We start from the raw sequence: 19243 nt of genomic DNA on the forward strand, positions 1-19243 counted from the left end.
TTTATGAAGGTTACTGTTTCTGTCCCTGTCATTGTTATCGTTTGGTCACTTTACCTTACTATGTCATCAGTGATGTTTGACAAATAACAAACTATAACTTGTCCTCCCCAAAAACCTTGATTGTCCATTCATGGCAGTTCGTATTCATTGTCTTTACTGAGCTTTTTGAACATTTGTATAGCAGAGTTCCTGATCTCTGGGCCTTTATATGAATTAATGAGGGTGTTAACAAATATCTTTAAGACTCAGTTTTAAGGACATTAAGATATATTTTGCCATTAAACATGCCGTATATGGGAGGTGTGGTTCTTACAGGCCTATTTTAGTGTATCGCAAAGTCAACACTACGGGAGGTCCCTGGAAACTACTGTCAAAAATAAGTCTGACATGATTTCAAACTAATGCCACTTTACAGAATAATCGTATGGAGAACCAAGGGAGTTTGGTTTGTGGTTTATACACACTCTAGGAATGATATAAAAGTAATTGAAGCTGTTCACTTGTACTAGCATTGCAGAAAGAGGTTATTATAATAACAGCAAAGTCTAAATTCTGTATGAAGCACAGAGTTCACTTGTACATTAATATTTTCTTATTGTTATTTATATAGCCGACACATTTACACAGCACTTTATAGAGCTTTTTCATTATCACCATCAGACCTTGCCCCAGTTAAGCTTATAATAAACCCACACTTATAAAATGCAAACTTCTTGCAGGTAGGCCCCAGGCCGAAATCTCAAGACCCCAGTGCTGCAAGTCAGCAGTCCTACCCACTGTGCTGCCCATTTATTCTTTCTGTAACTCAAAAAAAAATGTTGTTGTTGTGATGAGAGTTATTAACTGGTGAATCTTTGACATATAAAAATATAAACAATATGTAAGTAACCCTCCCTATCGATTTGTATGCAAGGCAAATCATTTTTAAACTTGTGGCTAAGTTATTAATGAAGTGCAGTGCATTTCTTGAAATATATGTTTGTTTGTATAGTCATACCCTTAAAATCCCCCTCAAAATATATGTATATGAACAATGCTGCTGAATATTTTGTTGTAGTACAAATGTGACCACAAATGGACATTGGACAATTGCCTCTCATACCTTTCATGAGTTTAACATACTTAAATGAATTACATACCTCGCACCATTTTGGAAATAAAAAGAGGGACAAAAACATTTGCGTATGTAGCGCGTCAATTTTTTGACCACGCTCATTTTTGTGACCACACCCCCTAATTACCATGTTCATTTTACAAAATTTGTCAGGTTAGGAAAGTTTGAAAATATTTCTGTTGTTTTTTCTTCTGGTTTATTACAGTTTTGCTAATGAATTGCACTTTAAGCTGTGAGTCCAAATTTACCCAAGGGACTTCCTTATCTAAATTGTTACAATTACTTATTTGCCTATCTCAAAATTGTTACAAAGTATCTTAGTTGCACCTGGTGGCTGTTGTGGGCGCTCTGCCAAAAGCCAATTAAGTAAGAAACTTTGTTTCTTTTTCTGGCTGTTCAGTGCAGAGAAAGTCAGGACTTTTCTGTACAAACGCGGACTGCAGGTTGAGTTGTGAAAAGCGGGACTTTCACACTGAAAACGGGGCAGTTGGGAGGTATGGAATTGACGGATCTATGTTTGGCTCAGACAGTGGCCTTCAACCGCAAGTGTGTATATATAATATGTACAAATAAGAATAACAAAGTTTGACCTGTTGAATTTCATATGAGTAACTAGTAAACATATTTTTCCTGTATATACTACAAATGTCGAAGCAAATGTTATCCGCCAGTGAATTTTCTCAGCAGTTTCGCAAAACAATTCGCAGGTGGCAAAATGCGGAAATTCGCCACAAATCCATGTCCATCCTAATCCATCACTACATTGCCAGTCTGCACAGATGTTTCATATTTTCACTTTTAGACATGACAGACTAACTAAATATCGCATTTTATTTGAAAAAGTAATGCAATTGAGGAAATTAAATAAAACTAGGGGATTTAATTAGGCATAACAACTTGAAAATGTAATACACAGTAATACACCTGCCTAACTGCCAGTCAATCCAGAGGAAGGCAAAACAAAAACCATTTGAAGCCTCTCCAATTTGCCTCAGAGGGTTAAAAATTCCTTCCTGACTCCAAGATCAGACTAGTCCCTGGGTCAACTTGTACTATGAGCTATATTCCATTACCCTGTATTCCCTCACTTGCTAATAAGCCATCCGATACTTAAAGCTAACGAATTCATCAGCCACTACGACTGATTAATCCTTAAGTTCGTTCAATTGACTTTTAGGGTTATGCTACTTCTAGGAGTTTGTCTAGGTTTCAGCTCCACGATTTTTCTCAAAAATGTTGTGGAGACAAAATGCTGACAAATTTCATGTGTAGCATTGTCATTATGAAAAAAGAGTTATAATAAAAGTTTTGCTAAAGGAATACTATTAGTTTTTCATGGAGTTAAAATGAACAGCAGGGGAAATCTGCTAAACATGGAAACTGGCCTTGGATATCAGTCAAAGCAACTCTATCATTATTACTGCCACTCATCCATATATACTACTGTAGTGCCTGTGGGAAATTTTGTGATTTTGTTTGTTTTTATCCCCTGCACACGAAGCTACAAAACAACTGGCATAAAAACGTTTAAAATTACTGTAGGTGTCATTTCCTAAAATAGTCTAATGGAGGAAAATAAGATAAGCAAGATTAGATTCTGTGTTTTGCTAGGCTTCTACCTAGGCAGTATTATGCCTCCTCAACAACAAATTCTTTTTTTAATCAAAATATTTTTTAAAATATATTTATAATTTATGCTAGCCTTGTTGCATAGAAAGAATATCTGCTAACATGATTATTATTTGCCAGCAATACATGAATTAAAAATATATTGGGTCTTGCAGGTTCAGTCTTGGATAAAGTCCTCTGGAAGGTATTATACTATACTTCTAAATGAAAATGATTTTTGCATGGGTAATAAATGCATTACTGTAGAGCTTATGCAGAAATGCCTGGTGATATGTGTGTGTATATGTATATATACATATAGAGGTCCTCTATTAGAGGTCCTTTATAAAATCTACTTATTCCATTACTGCATGATATTTAAGGTTTAATTTAAGGACATTAAGGTTTAATGGAATAATTCATAGAGTTTGAAACACTTAGCAAGACAAAGGAAATAACCTGATACCTGTACCTGTTTAAATAATGTATTTTTACAAATGGATATTAGTATGTTCAACAAGGCCTTCTTTTACTCAAAGCAAATATTATGGTTTTATGTATATACTGTTTTGCATCACTTTACTGTCACTTTACTGTTTACTGTCACTTATTACCCTTGTTACCAGCCATGTTAATTTAGTAATTCGCTGCAAAATTGTTTTCCACTGCAGAGGTGCGGGCTAATAAAGCCTACACGCTGGTTAGAGAAAACAAATGTTTCATTTTCAAAAATCCCCCCCCCAAGTGCTTGGCTACCAATACTGGGCAGTATCTCCTGGTGCGAGCAGCCGTGTTGTAGCACTGAGAATAGTGCTAGAGTTCTCACTCGTTATGCGCATAACAAGTGTTGTTGGAGCAGCACTCATCATGCAAGACACCACTATGCTTGGCCGGCCTCACTGGGAGTTCCCTCATGGTGTAGGTGGCCTAGCACTTAAGGGGGCATTTTTTCAGAACACCTCCGGTGAGGGAAACAGTTTTGGGGTGACTGGTGCCCTTTATTGCAAGTGCAAAATACTTGGTCCAAAAACAAATACAAATTGCCATTTTTTACACTCAAAATGCAGACTTATTCCAAAAATTCTGAAAAATTGCATATATAAATTTCATGCTATTTACCTTGTGTTCCCAAATGTGGGAAATCACTTGCAAGCTGTGATGCTGGTTTAAACAATAAGGGACAGATTTATCAAAACGTGAGATTAGAGTTTGCCACAGCGCCAATCTCCAGTGCTCCCAAGCTGATGAAAATGTGTGCATGTGCACAAATGAAAGGTAGGGGACAGAGGAGATGAACAGTAGTGGACCTAGCGGTGCCCGCTATGTAAATCTGGCCCTGCCACTTTCTATTCATTCCTATGAGATATTTAGAAGTGAATTTATTAGTGAGTGAAAGTTAGAGTTCACCATTTTATAAATTCACTTTTAAAAAACCCATTGGAATGAATAGAAAGTGGGTTAGATTTTTTTGCAATGCGCTCTAACCTCATATTTTGATAAATCTGCCCCTAAGTGTAGGTGTGAAGGGTGTTGGTCCCCGGTGTGCCAATGTCAATGGTATTGTGTGATTCTGTAGGTGCACGATATGCAATGTAGGTACAACATGCTAAGGCAGTGGTTCCCTAAATCTATCATCCCCTGGGGTACCATGGAAAAGTATTGGGGGCATCAGACTGATTTATAATTAAGATTTGGGTATTAATGTCTGTTTATACCCATGAAATCCTAGCTAGAAGATCAGTTAGGATGAAACACTCTTTCACTGTTCTGTAAATTGAGTCTGTGGTTGTTGGTTAAGTCCAGAGATCCCTTGCGTCCATGCACCCTGTACTTTGCACCTTAGCATGTCCAGTAGCGCTAGGCACAAGCTCTAAGCCACAAGTTTCTTTTCATTTAATGTATGCCATATGGAACTTACTTGCATTTGCAGTCATACGAAAAAGTTTGGGAACCCTTCTTAATTTTTTTTTTTTTTTTTTTTTTTTATAATTGGCTGAGCTTTCTAAGTAGAAACTTCCTTCTGATATATAACATGCCTTATGGAAACAGTAGTATTTCAGCAGTGACATAAAGTTTATTGGATTAACAGCAATTAGACAGATGTATAAATTTGGGCACCCCAACAGAGGTATTACATTGATAATTAGTTGAGCCTCCTTTTGCAAAATCACCCTGCCATACAGATGTTCTTTGTGCAAATTGAATTGTAGAATGATGAACAGATACACCATCTGCAGCAAGATGTTCTTGCAGGTCTTTGGAGGTGATCTCTCACAATCCTCCTTATATGCCGCTCCTGTATTTTTCTGGGCCTGCCAGACCTGGGTTTTACAGCAACTGTGCCTGTGGCCTTCCATTTCCTGATTACATTCCTTACAGTTGAAACTGACAGTTTAAACCTCTGAGATAGCTTTTTGTAGCCTTCTCTAAACCATGATACTGAACAATCTTTGTTTTCAGATATTTTTAGAGTTGCTTTGAGGATCCCATGCTGTTACTCTTCAGAGGAGAGCCAAACAGAAACACACCTTGTAATTGGCCATCTTAAATACCCTTTCTCATAATCAGGCCCGGATTTGTGGAAAGGCCACCTAGGCCCGGGCCTAGGGCGGCAGGATTTAGCAGCCATTCTATGCTGTGCATCTATAGAGTATGTACTACCTTCTTCTCTGTCCTTTGGAGTGGTTCAGTTTCCAAAGAAATTATTTCCTTTTATAAGTAGGAATTGCAAACTACTGGTTAACAGACATAAGCCATTTATGTGGTCACATTTGAGTTTTGTTTTAATAATAAAGATGACAGACATTGAGTGGCTTTAATTTCATGTTGACATTAAATAAGGTTATAGTCAGAGTCAAATGAAGTGATTATAAGAAATCCTAGACATGACAGATGCAAGATACTGGGCAGAATGCCTTGTGGCAGAAAAATGATTGTCTGTGTCATAAAGGAATTCAGTTACAACCCTTAAGCATGAAATATACCTTAGTCACACCACATTGCTGAATTACTTAAGGCCATTATTAGATTTGTGGTTTTTAGCAAGTGCTCATTGACCTTATTGTGCTACATTTCAAGTACATTTAATATGTTTGCAGAAAAGCTTAAAAGGGCAGATCCCAAATGCTTTTGTAAGGATTCATACATTTAATAGAAAGGGATTTCAATGTTTGAGCAACAATACAGAGATGTATTTTCGTAGGAGGTTAGGAGAAGCATCTTCTGATTTCTAGTCTGACTATATTAGTGATGATGTTTTGAAAAAATATGTATTATGCATGTTAGACCATAAATATGAAAGTACAAATCTTATAAAGGAACAAAGATTTACACATTATTGTTTTATATTGCTTTGCAGATGGGTAGAGAAACATCAGAAAAAAGACAGAGGAATATGCAGTCAGCTGCTGTTAGCGCTATACTAAGCTATTAACATGGCCCCATGAGTCAGTCACTCACTAACTAACTATTTTTCTTCTTGTTTTTGAGAACTCAAAGCTACGGAGAGCCATTTGAACCACTGGGTATTTTTATAAAGATTTTTATTTAGCATTTTGAGTACAATAAAATGTCAAGCACAACAAAAATAATGAATAACGAATAAGATGGTGCACATTCAAGTATATGTAGCATACAGTGTGATTATAGGTGGCAACGGATCTTCATCACTAGAATCAAAACCCTATAGCAGGGATTCCCAACCTTATTTACCCATGAGTCACATTCAAATGTAAAATAAGTTGGAGAGCAACACAAGCATGCAAAAAACTCCTGAGAGTTCCAGTTATGACCTGTGATTTGCTATTTGGTAGTTCCTATGTTGACTGGCAGCCTACAGGAGACTCTGTTTGGCAGTACACCTGTTTTTATACAACTAAAACTTGCCTCCAAGCCTGAAATTTAAAAATAAGCACCTGCTTTGGTGCCACTGGGAGCAACATCCAAGGGGTTGGTGAGCAACATGTTACTCCTGAGCTACTGGTTGGGGATCGCTGCCCTTTAGCAATACAGTATAGCACACAACATAGGGTTTACATTTACGCACTAGAAGTCCATATTATATTTCAGCATACTCCACTTGCAATGACGCAATTATAATATTAAGTAAATAAGTTATATAAGTACAAATTCACCTGACATATTTAAACAAACTTTGTTGGAGATAGAGAAGCTGGAATTTTAGCATAATAATAATAATAATAATAATAATAATAATAATAAAAATAATGTCTCAAGAACTGTTACCTTGTGATTATGATTCTCTTACCAGTAACATTAATAATAATAGAAACATTTTATAAGTGCAGTGTGAGAATTATCAGGGAGTTAATTTTTTGCTTTGCAATTTATTTTGTTATATATGGATTTTCAAAGATTTGGTTAAAGGGAAAATATCTTGGGTATATATTTGCAAAGCATGAAGTATTATAGTCCCTTTAAGTATTATTAAGATATCCTTCATCTGAAGGTGAGGATGTTTTGAGGGATTCAGAATTGCTGTTAAATGACATATGAATATGAATATGCTCAAATTTGGGGCTCTGTTCAGTTGTGTGTGTGCCATGTTTAATGTGAAATATGTAAAGTAATAGTTACATTTTGTGATGAGCATCCATCTAGGCAGACATGATTATTTTCTAGAGCTCTGAAATGTCTTCGACATTGTTTCCATGACATTCTTTTGATGAGGTTAATTTCTTTAAGTGGATTAGAAAACCCATGGGGAATTGGGTTAGTGTGTATATATGTCTGTCCTTGGTGCATTGTTTGCTCTCTGTGGTCACAACCTAATTTGCTGCAAGGCTACATAAGAGATGCTTGGATTTCTGTTCCTTTGTCTAAACCACGCTATCCAGCTGGAGACTTCCAGGCCAAAGCCCAAGGGAATTTTTTGGCACCTAGTTCACCCAAAGGGTCTACTAATCACTTTGTATGAAATCATGATTTTAAAACAATACAGCACTCAAAATACACGGTATAAGAAATAATCAGCCCACTACATGTAAAACATTCAACAGCAATTATACAACTCTTCACCTGTTAGGTGTTAAGTTATACATAAAACTGTACATACTGTAAATGTGACTTGCACCCTGATCTCACCTTCACACATTTGTTTCAATAATGCTTGTACTAAAATTAAATTGATAAAGGTAACATGATGTTTTAAGTGGTGTGCACCATCATCAATACTATTGGCTGTAGTTACTGAAACGTTTTATATCTAGTTTATATTTGAACTTTGTTAATAGATTCTTTAAGAGTGAACAGCCTTACATTGACCCTCTTGTTCTTATCTATGTCAAACGACCACATAATAATTTTCCTCTTGCAGCCAAAGGTTCTGTAAATGACAATGAATTAGTGTTAATTGAGTCTTTTTTGCTCAAGGTCTCAATTTTTCTCCCAAGTTTTCCAAATCAAAAGGCTGGACATTTGTGGTTGTGCCCAGATCCACCACAACCAATCCATAATATGTCCTAATTTCACCCATTCATGAAGAAATGTTTCTTTAAAAATATACAGTTGACATCGTTTGCTGAACCATGAGTTAAACTTTGCAAGTATTAGCATTATTACATATCTCTCTTTCTCTCTGTTAGATATAAAGAATATATATAAAAAAAACATAGAAGCATGCTCAAATATTTAGGTGTACAGTAAATTTGTTATACCTCACACAGATCACTTGATTTTTTGGAGTTTTAAGGATCTTGGTGCTCATAAAGAAACGGGAAGTGATGGAAGAGATTAGAGTTTACCACAGAAAAACTCACCGACTTGCTATTCATTCCAATGGGATTTTTAGAAGCATATTTCTCAAAATAAACTCTAACTTTCACCCATTAATAAATACATTTCTAAAAATCCCATAGGAATAAATAGAAAGGTGGTGAGTTTTTCTGTGGTAAACTAATCTCACATTTTGATAAATCTGCCCCTTAAAGGGGATGTAAAGGCAAAAAATATAAAATTCCATTTATCGCCACTATACTTTAATCAAAAAATGTGTTTTTATAATAAACCTGACTGTATGCAGTGAAATTCCCTCTTCATTTACTTGCTCTGAGAGCCGCAGATGGTCCCTAAAAGGGAAACAATCATACTTTCAAATGGCAGGGGGGAGCCTCCCCACCTTACTTTCCTGACCTTGAGCAGCTTTGTTTGTTTTCCTGTGGAGCAGCCAGCGACTGTGTAGAGATTTGTATCCACAGACCCAGTGCAGTATTTTGATTATTAATCAGTCTTGTTGTATTGGCTTCTATGGCAGATATGATTTGACTTGTGCTGTTTTGATAATTTGACAATCCTTAAACGTAACCTTCCATCTGAAGCCTAGACCCCACTGAGCATGTGCATAGTCTTTGTCTTGCAAAGATGTGTAAGCAATAAAACTGTTTCTTCTACTCAGTTTGGAGAATTTACTTTGGGTGTTATTTGTTTGAACTAGTTATATATTTATGTAGTGATAGAGGCAGACATAAAGCTTCTACTAATCTTCTTTAGCAACATTTTATTGAAACTGTGTAGAGCAGCCATAAAATGAACAAACCTAGTGCTAGGCTGATAGTCCATCTTGTTTGCAGAAAATTGTAGAAAGCAAAAAATCTGTAAAATATCTCCTCTGTTTTCTTTTAACAGTGATGTAGAATCAAATGTTATTTGTTTATGTCTACCCCAGGTAGTGGTATACTGCAGTATTTCTTTTATTCCCTCCTAGTTATTGTGTAAATAAACAAATACTACTATAAAATGTAAATTACAAATACATGTATATAGATGTATGTTTTTTTTAGGTCTGTTCTAACATTGATGCAATGTTGATATGGGATCTATTATCCAGAATGCTTGGGACATGGGATTTCATTAATATGGGTACCTTAAATGTACCAAACTTAATGTTGCATAAAGTAAATAGGATTGTTTTGACTCCTGTATGGTTTTGTGCAGCTTAGTTACCATCAAAATTTTAATCCAGTTCATGTAAAAATATTGTTTTAGGATAAACCATCCAGGCTTTTATACAGTATGTTTGCTAGTAGCTGTAATATCTGGAAGGATAATTTATTCCTTGTCTAAAAAACCTCACCATCTGTAGTCTGTTCAGTGGGGTTTTAGCTAAATATTCATGACTTCAGCATAGCTTTTTTGGTTATTTTTTTCTTCTGAAATGATAGTCTTTAGCTATGGACAATTATTTTTTGGAGTTTTTGGTGCTCTTATGCAAATCTGCATGCATCTCAAGGTGCCTTGTTAAGATTATGTTGGTGTTATCTGCCAAGAAGTGCACAATAAGGTGTGAAGACTTTTTTTTTCAAATGTGACTTTTCTCTTTTTAGCGGCATTAGAGGCCATTGTGTTCCAACGGCAGCAACACTTCCATGTTTCAAATGCGACATCTGGTGAGTACTGTAACGTAGGATAGCATGAAATAGCACTTATAGTAATTATATTTCTGGACAATTATTTTATTTCTATTTCTCTCCTAGCTAATGTTAAATATATATCAAACTTTTTTCTTCCTCTAAAAGTGATTGTGATGGCTCTTTTCTCATTTTGATGAAGTATATCATCCATGTATATAATCCTCCTGGTTTTGCATAAAACAGCAGATAAACTGTGTTCTTTGTAGACTTTTTGTGTCTTAGGGTCAGGGCACACGCTTAGATTCGGGGAGATTAGTCGCCCAGCGACTAATCTCCCCAAACTGCCTCCTGCTTGCTAGCCGACAGGATGCAGTTCGGGCAGGCCCGGACTGGCAATCTGTGAGTTCTGGCAAATGCCAGAAGGGCTGCTGTAAGGTCCCATCGACAGTCACTATTTAGTGGGCTGGTGGAGGTCTATATGGGCCTCTCTGTGTACTTGGAATGCCAGGGCCTTTTTGACTCCCAGTCCAGACCTGGTTCAGGGAGATTAGCCACCCCAAAGAAGAGGAGATTTGTTGCTGGGTGAAACTGAGCATGTGCCCTGACCCTTAAGTGTTCCAGGTTTGGTGATGAGTATCAATGAGTTTTCATAGATTGATTTACTGTAATGTGCAGTTACCAATGGCAACAATTCCCACCAAAAAATAAAAACAATTGGGTTGTTTGAAGCTTTTTTGACAAAATATTATTTTTAATCAAATGAAGAGGAAGAATACATTTTAATACAAGCCCTATTAATTCTGTTGAACATAGGTGTATAGGCTCCCACTATGTCACCGGAAGTTACCAGATTTTGTCCTGTCCCCTGGTCTTCATCACTTATATGGATACCCTCGATTTGTGACAATTTCTAACGATTTTGCACAATTGCAGGCAAAAATCCAATGTGCGCAGATTACTTCAATGACGTCAGCAGAGCGGCATGCAAGTGATAGCACAAACACTGATATTTTTGGCTGTGTGCTATCGTGTGTCACAAATTCCCCCTTCCATCTACATTGAAAAGTTGACCGCTCTGCATTTAAGTGTTACAGAACTCCTATAGATTTGCATTGAACACAGGTTTTCATGTTAAGGTTGTGATACCACATCAGCTTTCATCTTCTATTTATTATCCTAGCATCCAGGTTTGAGTTAATGATTGCCCCAGAGGTTGCAGCTGCTACAAATCATTTAAAACATTGATTATTATTCATTCTTATTTTGATTATTGTAAATTATTTTATAATAAGTATAAGCCTATTTATTAAATACATTAAAGATTAATATACGCAATATGATAAATTCTGCTTTTACTCAATTTTCTCAGTGCTGATGGCACACTTCTTAGCCTTTTCTGCTGCCCAGTATGTGCCACCTGCATTAAACAAACTAGAGATTGCTTGGCATCTCTCAGCTAAATCCCTGGCAGAGTTAGTGTCCCCTAAAGCTTCTCCATCTAGGTGTTGTTTTATATAAAACTCCTGCCTGCTTGCCACCAGGTTTTACCCCTTGAAATGATGTTTCATATACATATGAAAATATTCGTGTCACATATGGTAAGGTTCTGGCATGAATTTAGTAAGATAACACAGTAATAGAAAAGCAACAGGACCGAGACAGAAAACAATTATAATATGTAGGTTGTTACGATGATAATAGTAGCTACTCTGTACTGCAAGAAACTGTGATTTAAATTGGGCAATTTTTCACTGGTAAATGCAATGTCCTCTGAGTTTTTTATGGCATATGACATTTTTATACCTGAGTAGAAAGGGTGATCTAAGAGATAATGTCATTTGGGAGTAGCCTTGAATAACAAATCCTTTTTACTCAACTGGAATTACTAGCTTCACACCACCCTGTCTTTCATTTCTCTTCCACATTCTTAATTAATCCTGTTTTCATAATGTACTGCCTTAATGTACACTGATGCAAGGTCTCTTTGTGCTTAATTAAAGATTAAACAGGAATATTATTTTATTCAATAAATAACATACCTGATCCGCCCATTTAGAATGCCAAACAGTGTAAACACAATATCATGTTTGCTTATTGCACAGAACAATGGTTATTATGTTAATTTAATATTCAATTACATTTTCAACGAAACAGTTAATTTGGGTCATACTGAGGTTTACATTATTCAGTGAGTTAGCAGAGGTGTATTTACCATATGAGCAATCAGGGGCCTGTGCCTAGGGTTGCAGTTTTATGGGGAGGTCCCTTAGATGTCTATATGGTAATAAAAAAAAACACTTCCCTTGCTGCTATATGCTTTCCTATCAAATCTAGCAGCAGAGACGGGGAGGGTCCCTTTAACAGCGAAAGTGATATCATATGTGTTGCTCCGTGACATCATGCGTGTTGCTCCTCAACATCACATACACGGACGTCATGCAGAGGGGCTCTCACAGGTCCGGGGCCTAGGGCAGCACCAGACCTGAATATGGTACTGTCTATTAGCAAAGTTTTAAGAATCTGTGTTCTGTTTTAGTCTTTCATTATTAAGCTTAATATATATGTGTCAGGTATTGTCATAAAAGTCGCAAAATTTGCACCAGACTCCAATCATTCAGCTCTGTTTTAAAGTGGACATCTAATTGAATGTTCTTGGTTGCTGGACCAGAGGAGCTTGTTCCTTTGGGTTTATTTCTTGCATTGTAATATTAAAGGGACACAATCAACAACTGTTGTCATATATCTAAAATAATAAAATAATAGTTACATGGGAGGTGGTATTTCCATGCATTTGCATATAGTACATAGTACAGTGTTTTCATTTTGACTCCATAATCTCCTTCTGTTGACTTATAAAATGATGCATTGTAATTTTATACAGAACTTTTTTCAGATCACCGACCTTATCTTAAATATTGTGATACTAAGGTTAATGTTCTTTTCTTCTCTGGCAAAAAAACCCCTAATAGCACAAATATGTCTTCTGCATCCTCCTGTCAGTGTTCATATGGGCAGATTTCAGAATGAAAATGTACAGCTGTGAATTCTGGGCCAAAAATCTGCTCTGTGTAACTACTGACAGGTGGATGCAGTTCCTATTGATGTTCACAGAACACAGAGAAGATTAGGGCAGATTGTCATCAGATATTACCCTAAGGGGGAAATGTAATAAAAGCGAAAAAAAATTGCACAAATGGCTATGTAATATTCTTCAATGGACTTATTGCATTGTGAATTTTAAAGGAGAAGCAAAGGCTGTATTTACTTGCTGGTGCCAAAAGTTAGGCACCCCCAAGTGATTATATATACTTACCTTGCACCCCGGGCTAGTGCTGCTATCAGCAGAAAACTGCACCGGTCCAGGGTTTCTTCCAGCGAGCACCACATAGCGATCAGCTTCTTTCTTTCTTTCTCTTTCTTTTTCTTTCTTTCTTTCTTTCTCTAGCGAAAAAAGCTGAACTTTAACGAAGTCGGCTATTTCATTCAAAAACTTCCAGTCAGTGCTTATCTCTTCTAAAATAAAGGGTATTACTTTTAATTTAGTTCCTCCCTTTGTTGATTTAACAATTAGACTGCTTTGTATGATATCATCATTTTGATGTAATCCAGCAAATGAACCTGTAGTATGTCCGCTAATAGACCTTCTACATGGAGAAAGTTAAACACGGCTGATATATTTGGTGGTAGATGCCTACACTGGTTGAACTTAAAGCACACTAAAGGGCATGTTAAGTTCTATGGTAATGTGCCAGCTGACTTGGATTAAAGACTACTAAATGATGTTAACTATAACAGTATTTCCTGCCTTACATATGAGATTATTTATTGATTGTATCCTGTTCACTGACTTACATTAGAGATTATTTCTTTCTTGTAGCCTGAAATGTTCTACAATACTTTTCATATACTTCTTGATTTAAGAACCATGGCCCTATTCAAGAAATCTTTGTAGATAATATCTGAAGCGTTTACAGAGACTAAACACAGGGGGGTTGTGTACACTATACTGTAATTATGTGAAATGCATGTTTATAATGTCAGTTTATTTTTTTATTTGCAACAATTTATGAAAAATATATTGGGGTACATTCATAAACACTGGGCAAATATGTACCTGTGCAGTAACTCATGGCAACCAATCAAATAATTGCTTTTATTGCTCTACCTGCAGCTGAAGGAAGAAAGCTAATCACTGATTGGTTGGTATACTTTTTTACGTGTGCATGTTGATAAATGAATACTACTGTATGTGTGTTTGTTGAAATCTCAACAGCCTTCCATTGTGCATATTATATAGGTCAGTGTGATGTCATGGAGAGCATTAACCTTATGGAGAGAATGTATGTCTTGTTTACAAATGGATTGCAGTGTGTAAAGAGAGCAAATCACAAAATACTTTTACTCACAGTACACTAGTGTTTCAGGCTTAATTACCGTAATGCAGTGGAAATATTGCAGCCATTGTTAACTGTGTAGAGATGGTATGGCATTTCAAAGGGTGCAATTCAGTACCTGCTACTTTGCTTAGCAATGTGCTAACTAATAATAAATGAGCACTTGTAACAAAGGACACTTGGGGTTATTTAATAGCACAGGGTATATTTATCCTAGTCTCTATAAAAAGATATCGCATAAAACAGCTCATATGTAAAACCCATGTAAATAAACCATTTTCATAATAATATACTTTTTTTAGTAGTATGTGCCATTGGGTAATCCTAAATAGAAAATTACCATTTTAAAAAAATAAGGACCGCCCCCACACAAACAAACCATACATGTTAGGTCACATGAGCCAATTAACAGACAGAGTTGTGTCTTTTGCTTCCACACTTCTTCCTGTTACAGTTAGTGTTGTAGTATTTCTGGTCAGGTGATCTCTGAGGCAGCACACAGACCATCACAAAATGGTGATTCAAGGCAAGAGATGTAAAAGGACAATATTTATTAAAAAAATTAAAAAAAAAACAAACAAAAAAAAATATATATATAAAAAAATACCAGTTTGGTAAGATTCTTTACAATATTAAGGCAATCAGATGACACTCACTCCGCAAACTGTGCTTACACTTTACTGTGCTTTATTCAGATCTCCACACGACATTTCGGAGGCTCTACCCCCTTTCTCAAGTGTTCTCACTTAATTTGATGCTTAGATATTCATTTTGGGGATATAGTTTTCCTTTAATTTGCTAGATCAGTCTGAGTTAGTGGTTACTGATACCAAAAGTAATACATGAATTTCCTTAATATTTAGGTAGCAAGAATGTTATTTACACCTGTAATAAGCTACTTGCCTTTTGAAAATAGGATTTCCATCTGCTGCAGCACTTTCTGTTAGGACTGCTCTGATAGAAGAAGCTGGCAAGTGTGGATTCAATTTACTAGATTTCCTGTGGATAAGTGACACTGATCTTCCTATCTATTCTCACACGCCAGCATTAGTTTTAATTCAGTTGCAGTTGCTATTCATGTCACCCAGCAAAATACAGTGCTTTAAGGTAAACTTAACAAATTGAGTAGGAAGTAGGAAAACTAATTCCAACTTCGATTAAAGAAATACATTTCAGTGTTAGCTTGACTGGATTTATGTTCTGAGAACAGACAGTAATGTCCGGGTATGATAATTTATGCTACTGATTTATTAGCTCATGATTTCATTTCAGAGTCGCTTTGTGAAACTGTAGTCTCTTCTCAAATATTAACATAAAGATGACATTTTCTTATTCATTTTAATACAGGCTATGCTGCCTTCTGGAGGACTATGTGTGCGATCTGTTCCTTATTGTGTATCTCCGTAGCACACTACAGAGCATTTCTTTGCAGTTGCCTCTAGAACAAGCCACTACTCCTAATTTAATTCATTGTTTGGGGAGACCCAACTTAGTACGTTAAAAGGGTTTTCAGGTATATACATGTATTTTTGCAACAGTTTTCTAGATCTATAAATATAGGCACTGGATCAATTCATTACACATTTCACAATGCACAGAAAGAGAAAAATGAATATTCATCCCAGTTGCCCCACTTTCTTAATGTATTGTGATTTTTCTTTATGAAACATCAGAAATACCACCAGCCTTTAATGGCCCCACTCAACCCAAAATTACTGAAATTATTTGACCAGGCATCTGGTTTTACTCGGCATTCTTAGGCAGTATTTTTTAGGCAGTATTTTTTATTTATGTGTGAGGTTTTGAATATATTAAGATATGGCCTTATAAAATTTGTATATATTTTTAATTGAGACTTCCGAGTAGTAGTTGACATTGTCATACCTCCTAACTGTCCTGTTTTTCGCTGGACAATCCCAATTTTTGACAGCTCAGCCCGCAGTCCCAGGTTTCTTAATGAAATGTCCAGAGTTTCTCTTTGTATCTTTTCTGGTGTCCATGCAGGAGATCAAAGTTTCTGAAACTTAATTAAATTAGAGGCTTTTTGTTAGATAACCCGGAATACCCCACAGCTGTACTTAGATATAATTGTAACTAATAAGATAAGCAGGTCTCTTGGTAGACTTACCCCTTAAAGGGCAATTAACCTTCATTAGCAAAACTGCAATAACACATAAACACAACCCTAAAACCACCAGAAATGTGTTCAGACTTTCAATAGCCTGCAACATTTTGTAAAATAAACATGGTATTTAGGGGATGTGGCAACAAAATGGGCATGGTCAAAAATGTTCATCACGCTATGTACTGTAGCACTTTATTACCCTCTTTCCTATTATCAAATGTTGGGAGCTATGCATTTTTCTATGTGTTATTAAAGTCTTGTTTGTTGTACATAATAATACATTGAATAAATGTTATACTTCCCAACTTTCCTGAAAAATTTTAAGGCAATAGCCATAACCAGTTACACCTATCCACATCTAATTATCTGGTACGTTTGCACCTAACTAAATTAATAAATGAATGCAGTCTTTATTAAATAGGGACATTTGCAAGCTATGTTCTCTATCCCTAACATAGGCTATAAACCTGCCCACTTAGATGTAGTTTCAGTGTGTGCCATTTTTCATTTATTTTAGTATCTTATTGTAAGCCTGGCTTACAATAAGCCTCCTTACATAGACTGGTATATGCCTGAGAAGAGCATAAGAAATCTACATTTATATATTTATGGTATGGGAACTGTTATCCAGAAAGCTCGGAATTACAGGAAGGCCATCTCCCATAAACGACATTTTAATTAAATTTAAACATTTAGGGGGTTATTTAACAAAGGTCGACTTGTTTTTTTACCCTAAAATTTGTGTTTTTGAGGATATTTTTCATTCAAAACTTGATATTTCCTGGTTAAAACAAAAAAAATCTTTGGGATTTAAAAAAAAAAAAAAAAAAGCTTGAATTTTTCTAGATTTATTATACCCCGAAGCTGGAACTACCTCAAATCTGAAAATATTCCAGCTTTAACCTGTCATGTAAAAGTCAATACCAGAGATCCCTTTAACCATTTGAAAATGTTTGTAGCCTTCAGGATGTTTGGGGGTTTTTTTCAGTGGGTTTCGTTCAAAAACTCTATTAATTCGAGTGATTTGAGGTGTTTTTTTTTTTGCTGAAAACTTGATTCATTTGTGTTTTGGGGGGGTTTCACCCCAAATTCACTGATTTGAGTTTTTCTCATTCAAGCGTTATCTTAAATCAGAGAGCATTCAAGTAGTGAGTTAATTCAAGGTATAAAAAAAACCTCACCTTTGATATAACCCCCTAAAAATTATTTCCTTTTTCTCTGTAACAATAAAGCAGGATCTTGTACTAAACTAAGATCTAATTAATCCTTTATGGAGGGAAAACAATCCTGATGGATTTATTTAATGTCTAAATGCTTTTCTTAACAGATTTGGTGATCCAAATTACAGGAAGACTCTTTACCCTGAAAACACCAGGTCCCATACCTGTGTTATGAAATGTTCTTGTTGGAGAGAGATAATTGGAAAACTATATACTTCCTCATCTCTCTGGAGAAGTATGGTGGGAAAATATATACTTTTTTTTGTGTGTAAGAATTGTGTTGGAATGCAGACTGTAAAATAGTGAACCTTTTGTATTTAACTGATGGGATGTGGAATCAAGCAGGGTTGGATTAACCGCAACTATGCTAAACAATTGTAATCAAATTTGATGTTGATTAAATCCTTTTCAAATTACATTTTATAGATTTTTTAATTTTTCTTACAATAAAAACAGTGAAGTAAAACACACACATACACACACACACAAACACTGATTTAATACATCCAGTAATTACCATGATGTCTATACAAAAGTCCAATTTTCTATTTCATTGCTTTTTTTTTTTGTTCTGTGTATGGGGGAGTAAGCTGCTTCACTAATATGGTTTCATTCATTATCTGGGAGCTTGACTTTCTCGTTATGTGAAATCAGTTATTTAAATATTTATGGTTAGCAATTCATAGGTTTGGCTGACTGGTTGAAAGGCCCAAACTGGCAATCTGTGGGTTCTGCCAGAGAGGCTGCTGTAAGATGCCATAGACCGACACTATTTATTGGTCTGGTGGGGGCTGTTGGACCTCTGTATACATAGAATGCCAGGGCCTATTTTGATTCTCAGTCCAGACCTGCTGGTAGATATGTGTATGGTTTACTAGACAAAACCCTACAAATTGTGAACAAAGCCAATCCTTCTTCCAATTTCAAAGATACACTATTTAGAGGCAAATTTATTGTAAGGGTAATGTTTACCTTATGCAGACCCACTTTGCGGACATTGGCTTCATAATATAAAAATAAAACTGAAATTTGATTATTTTGTGATTGACAACCTTTTTGTAATTCAAACTTATTATTTTATGCTTTAATGTACCAAACAGACATGAAAAAGCTTGTTATTTTAGTACATTTTGAACATGTGTTACACATAGAAGAAACTGTAACATGCAAACAAAATGGGGTGCTTGCTTCACTTCTATTTATTGAACATTGTATATGAGGCAGCTGGTTGTTGTGGAAGTGCTTTCATTTAACAAAATTCAAAAGGAAGCCATTCCTTTTGAGAAAGCATGAGTGTTTGTTCTGATAAGTATAATGGTAAAAGACTAAGTGATTATATAAGTTACAGATTTTTGTTTACAGTACAATAAAAAAATTCGTATGTACTTGAAATTGAACAAATTAATCCATTACCA

General features: G+C 35.7%; 1 protein-coding gene and 1 long non-coding RNA gene across 6 annotated transcripts in view; one reads left to right on the forward strand and one right to left on the reverse strand.

Annotated features, from left to right (window-relative positions):
* sfmbt2.L (Scm like with four mbt domains 2 L homeolog) overlaps window positions 1-19243 on the forward strand; it is a 125782-nt gene that overhangs the window by 54231 nt on the left and 52308 nt on the right. For 2 of the 3 annotated variants that reach the window (XM_018252749.2, XM_018252748.2), the window contains exon 5: window positions 10063-10125. The exons of the other annotated variant lie outside the window; for it this stretch is intronic. In XM_018252749.2, coding sequence (XP_018108238.1) covers window positions 10063-10125 — 63 coding nt within the window. The remainder of the gene's footprint in view (window positions 1-10062; window positions 10126-19243) is intronic. 3 annotated transcript variants of the gene reach the window in all.
* Window positions 1-19243, reverse strand: part of LOC121401519 — a 301118-nt gene that overhangs the window by 21376 nt on the left and 260499 nt on the right. The gene's annotated exons all lie outside the window — the stretch shown is intronic.

This window comes from Xenopus laevis, chromosome 3L, assembly GCF_017654675.1.
Source record: "Xenopus laevis strain J_2021 chromosome 3L, Xenopus_laevis_v10.1, whole genome shotgun sequence".
In the NCBI taxonomy this organism is placed as follows: Eukaryota; Metazoa; Chordata; class Amphibia; order Anura; family Pipidae; genus Xenopus; species Xenopus laevis.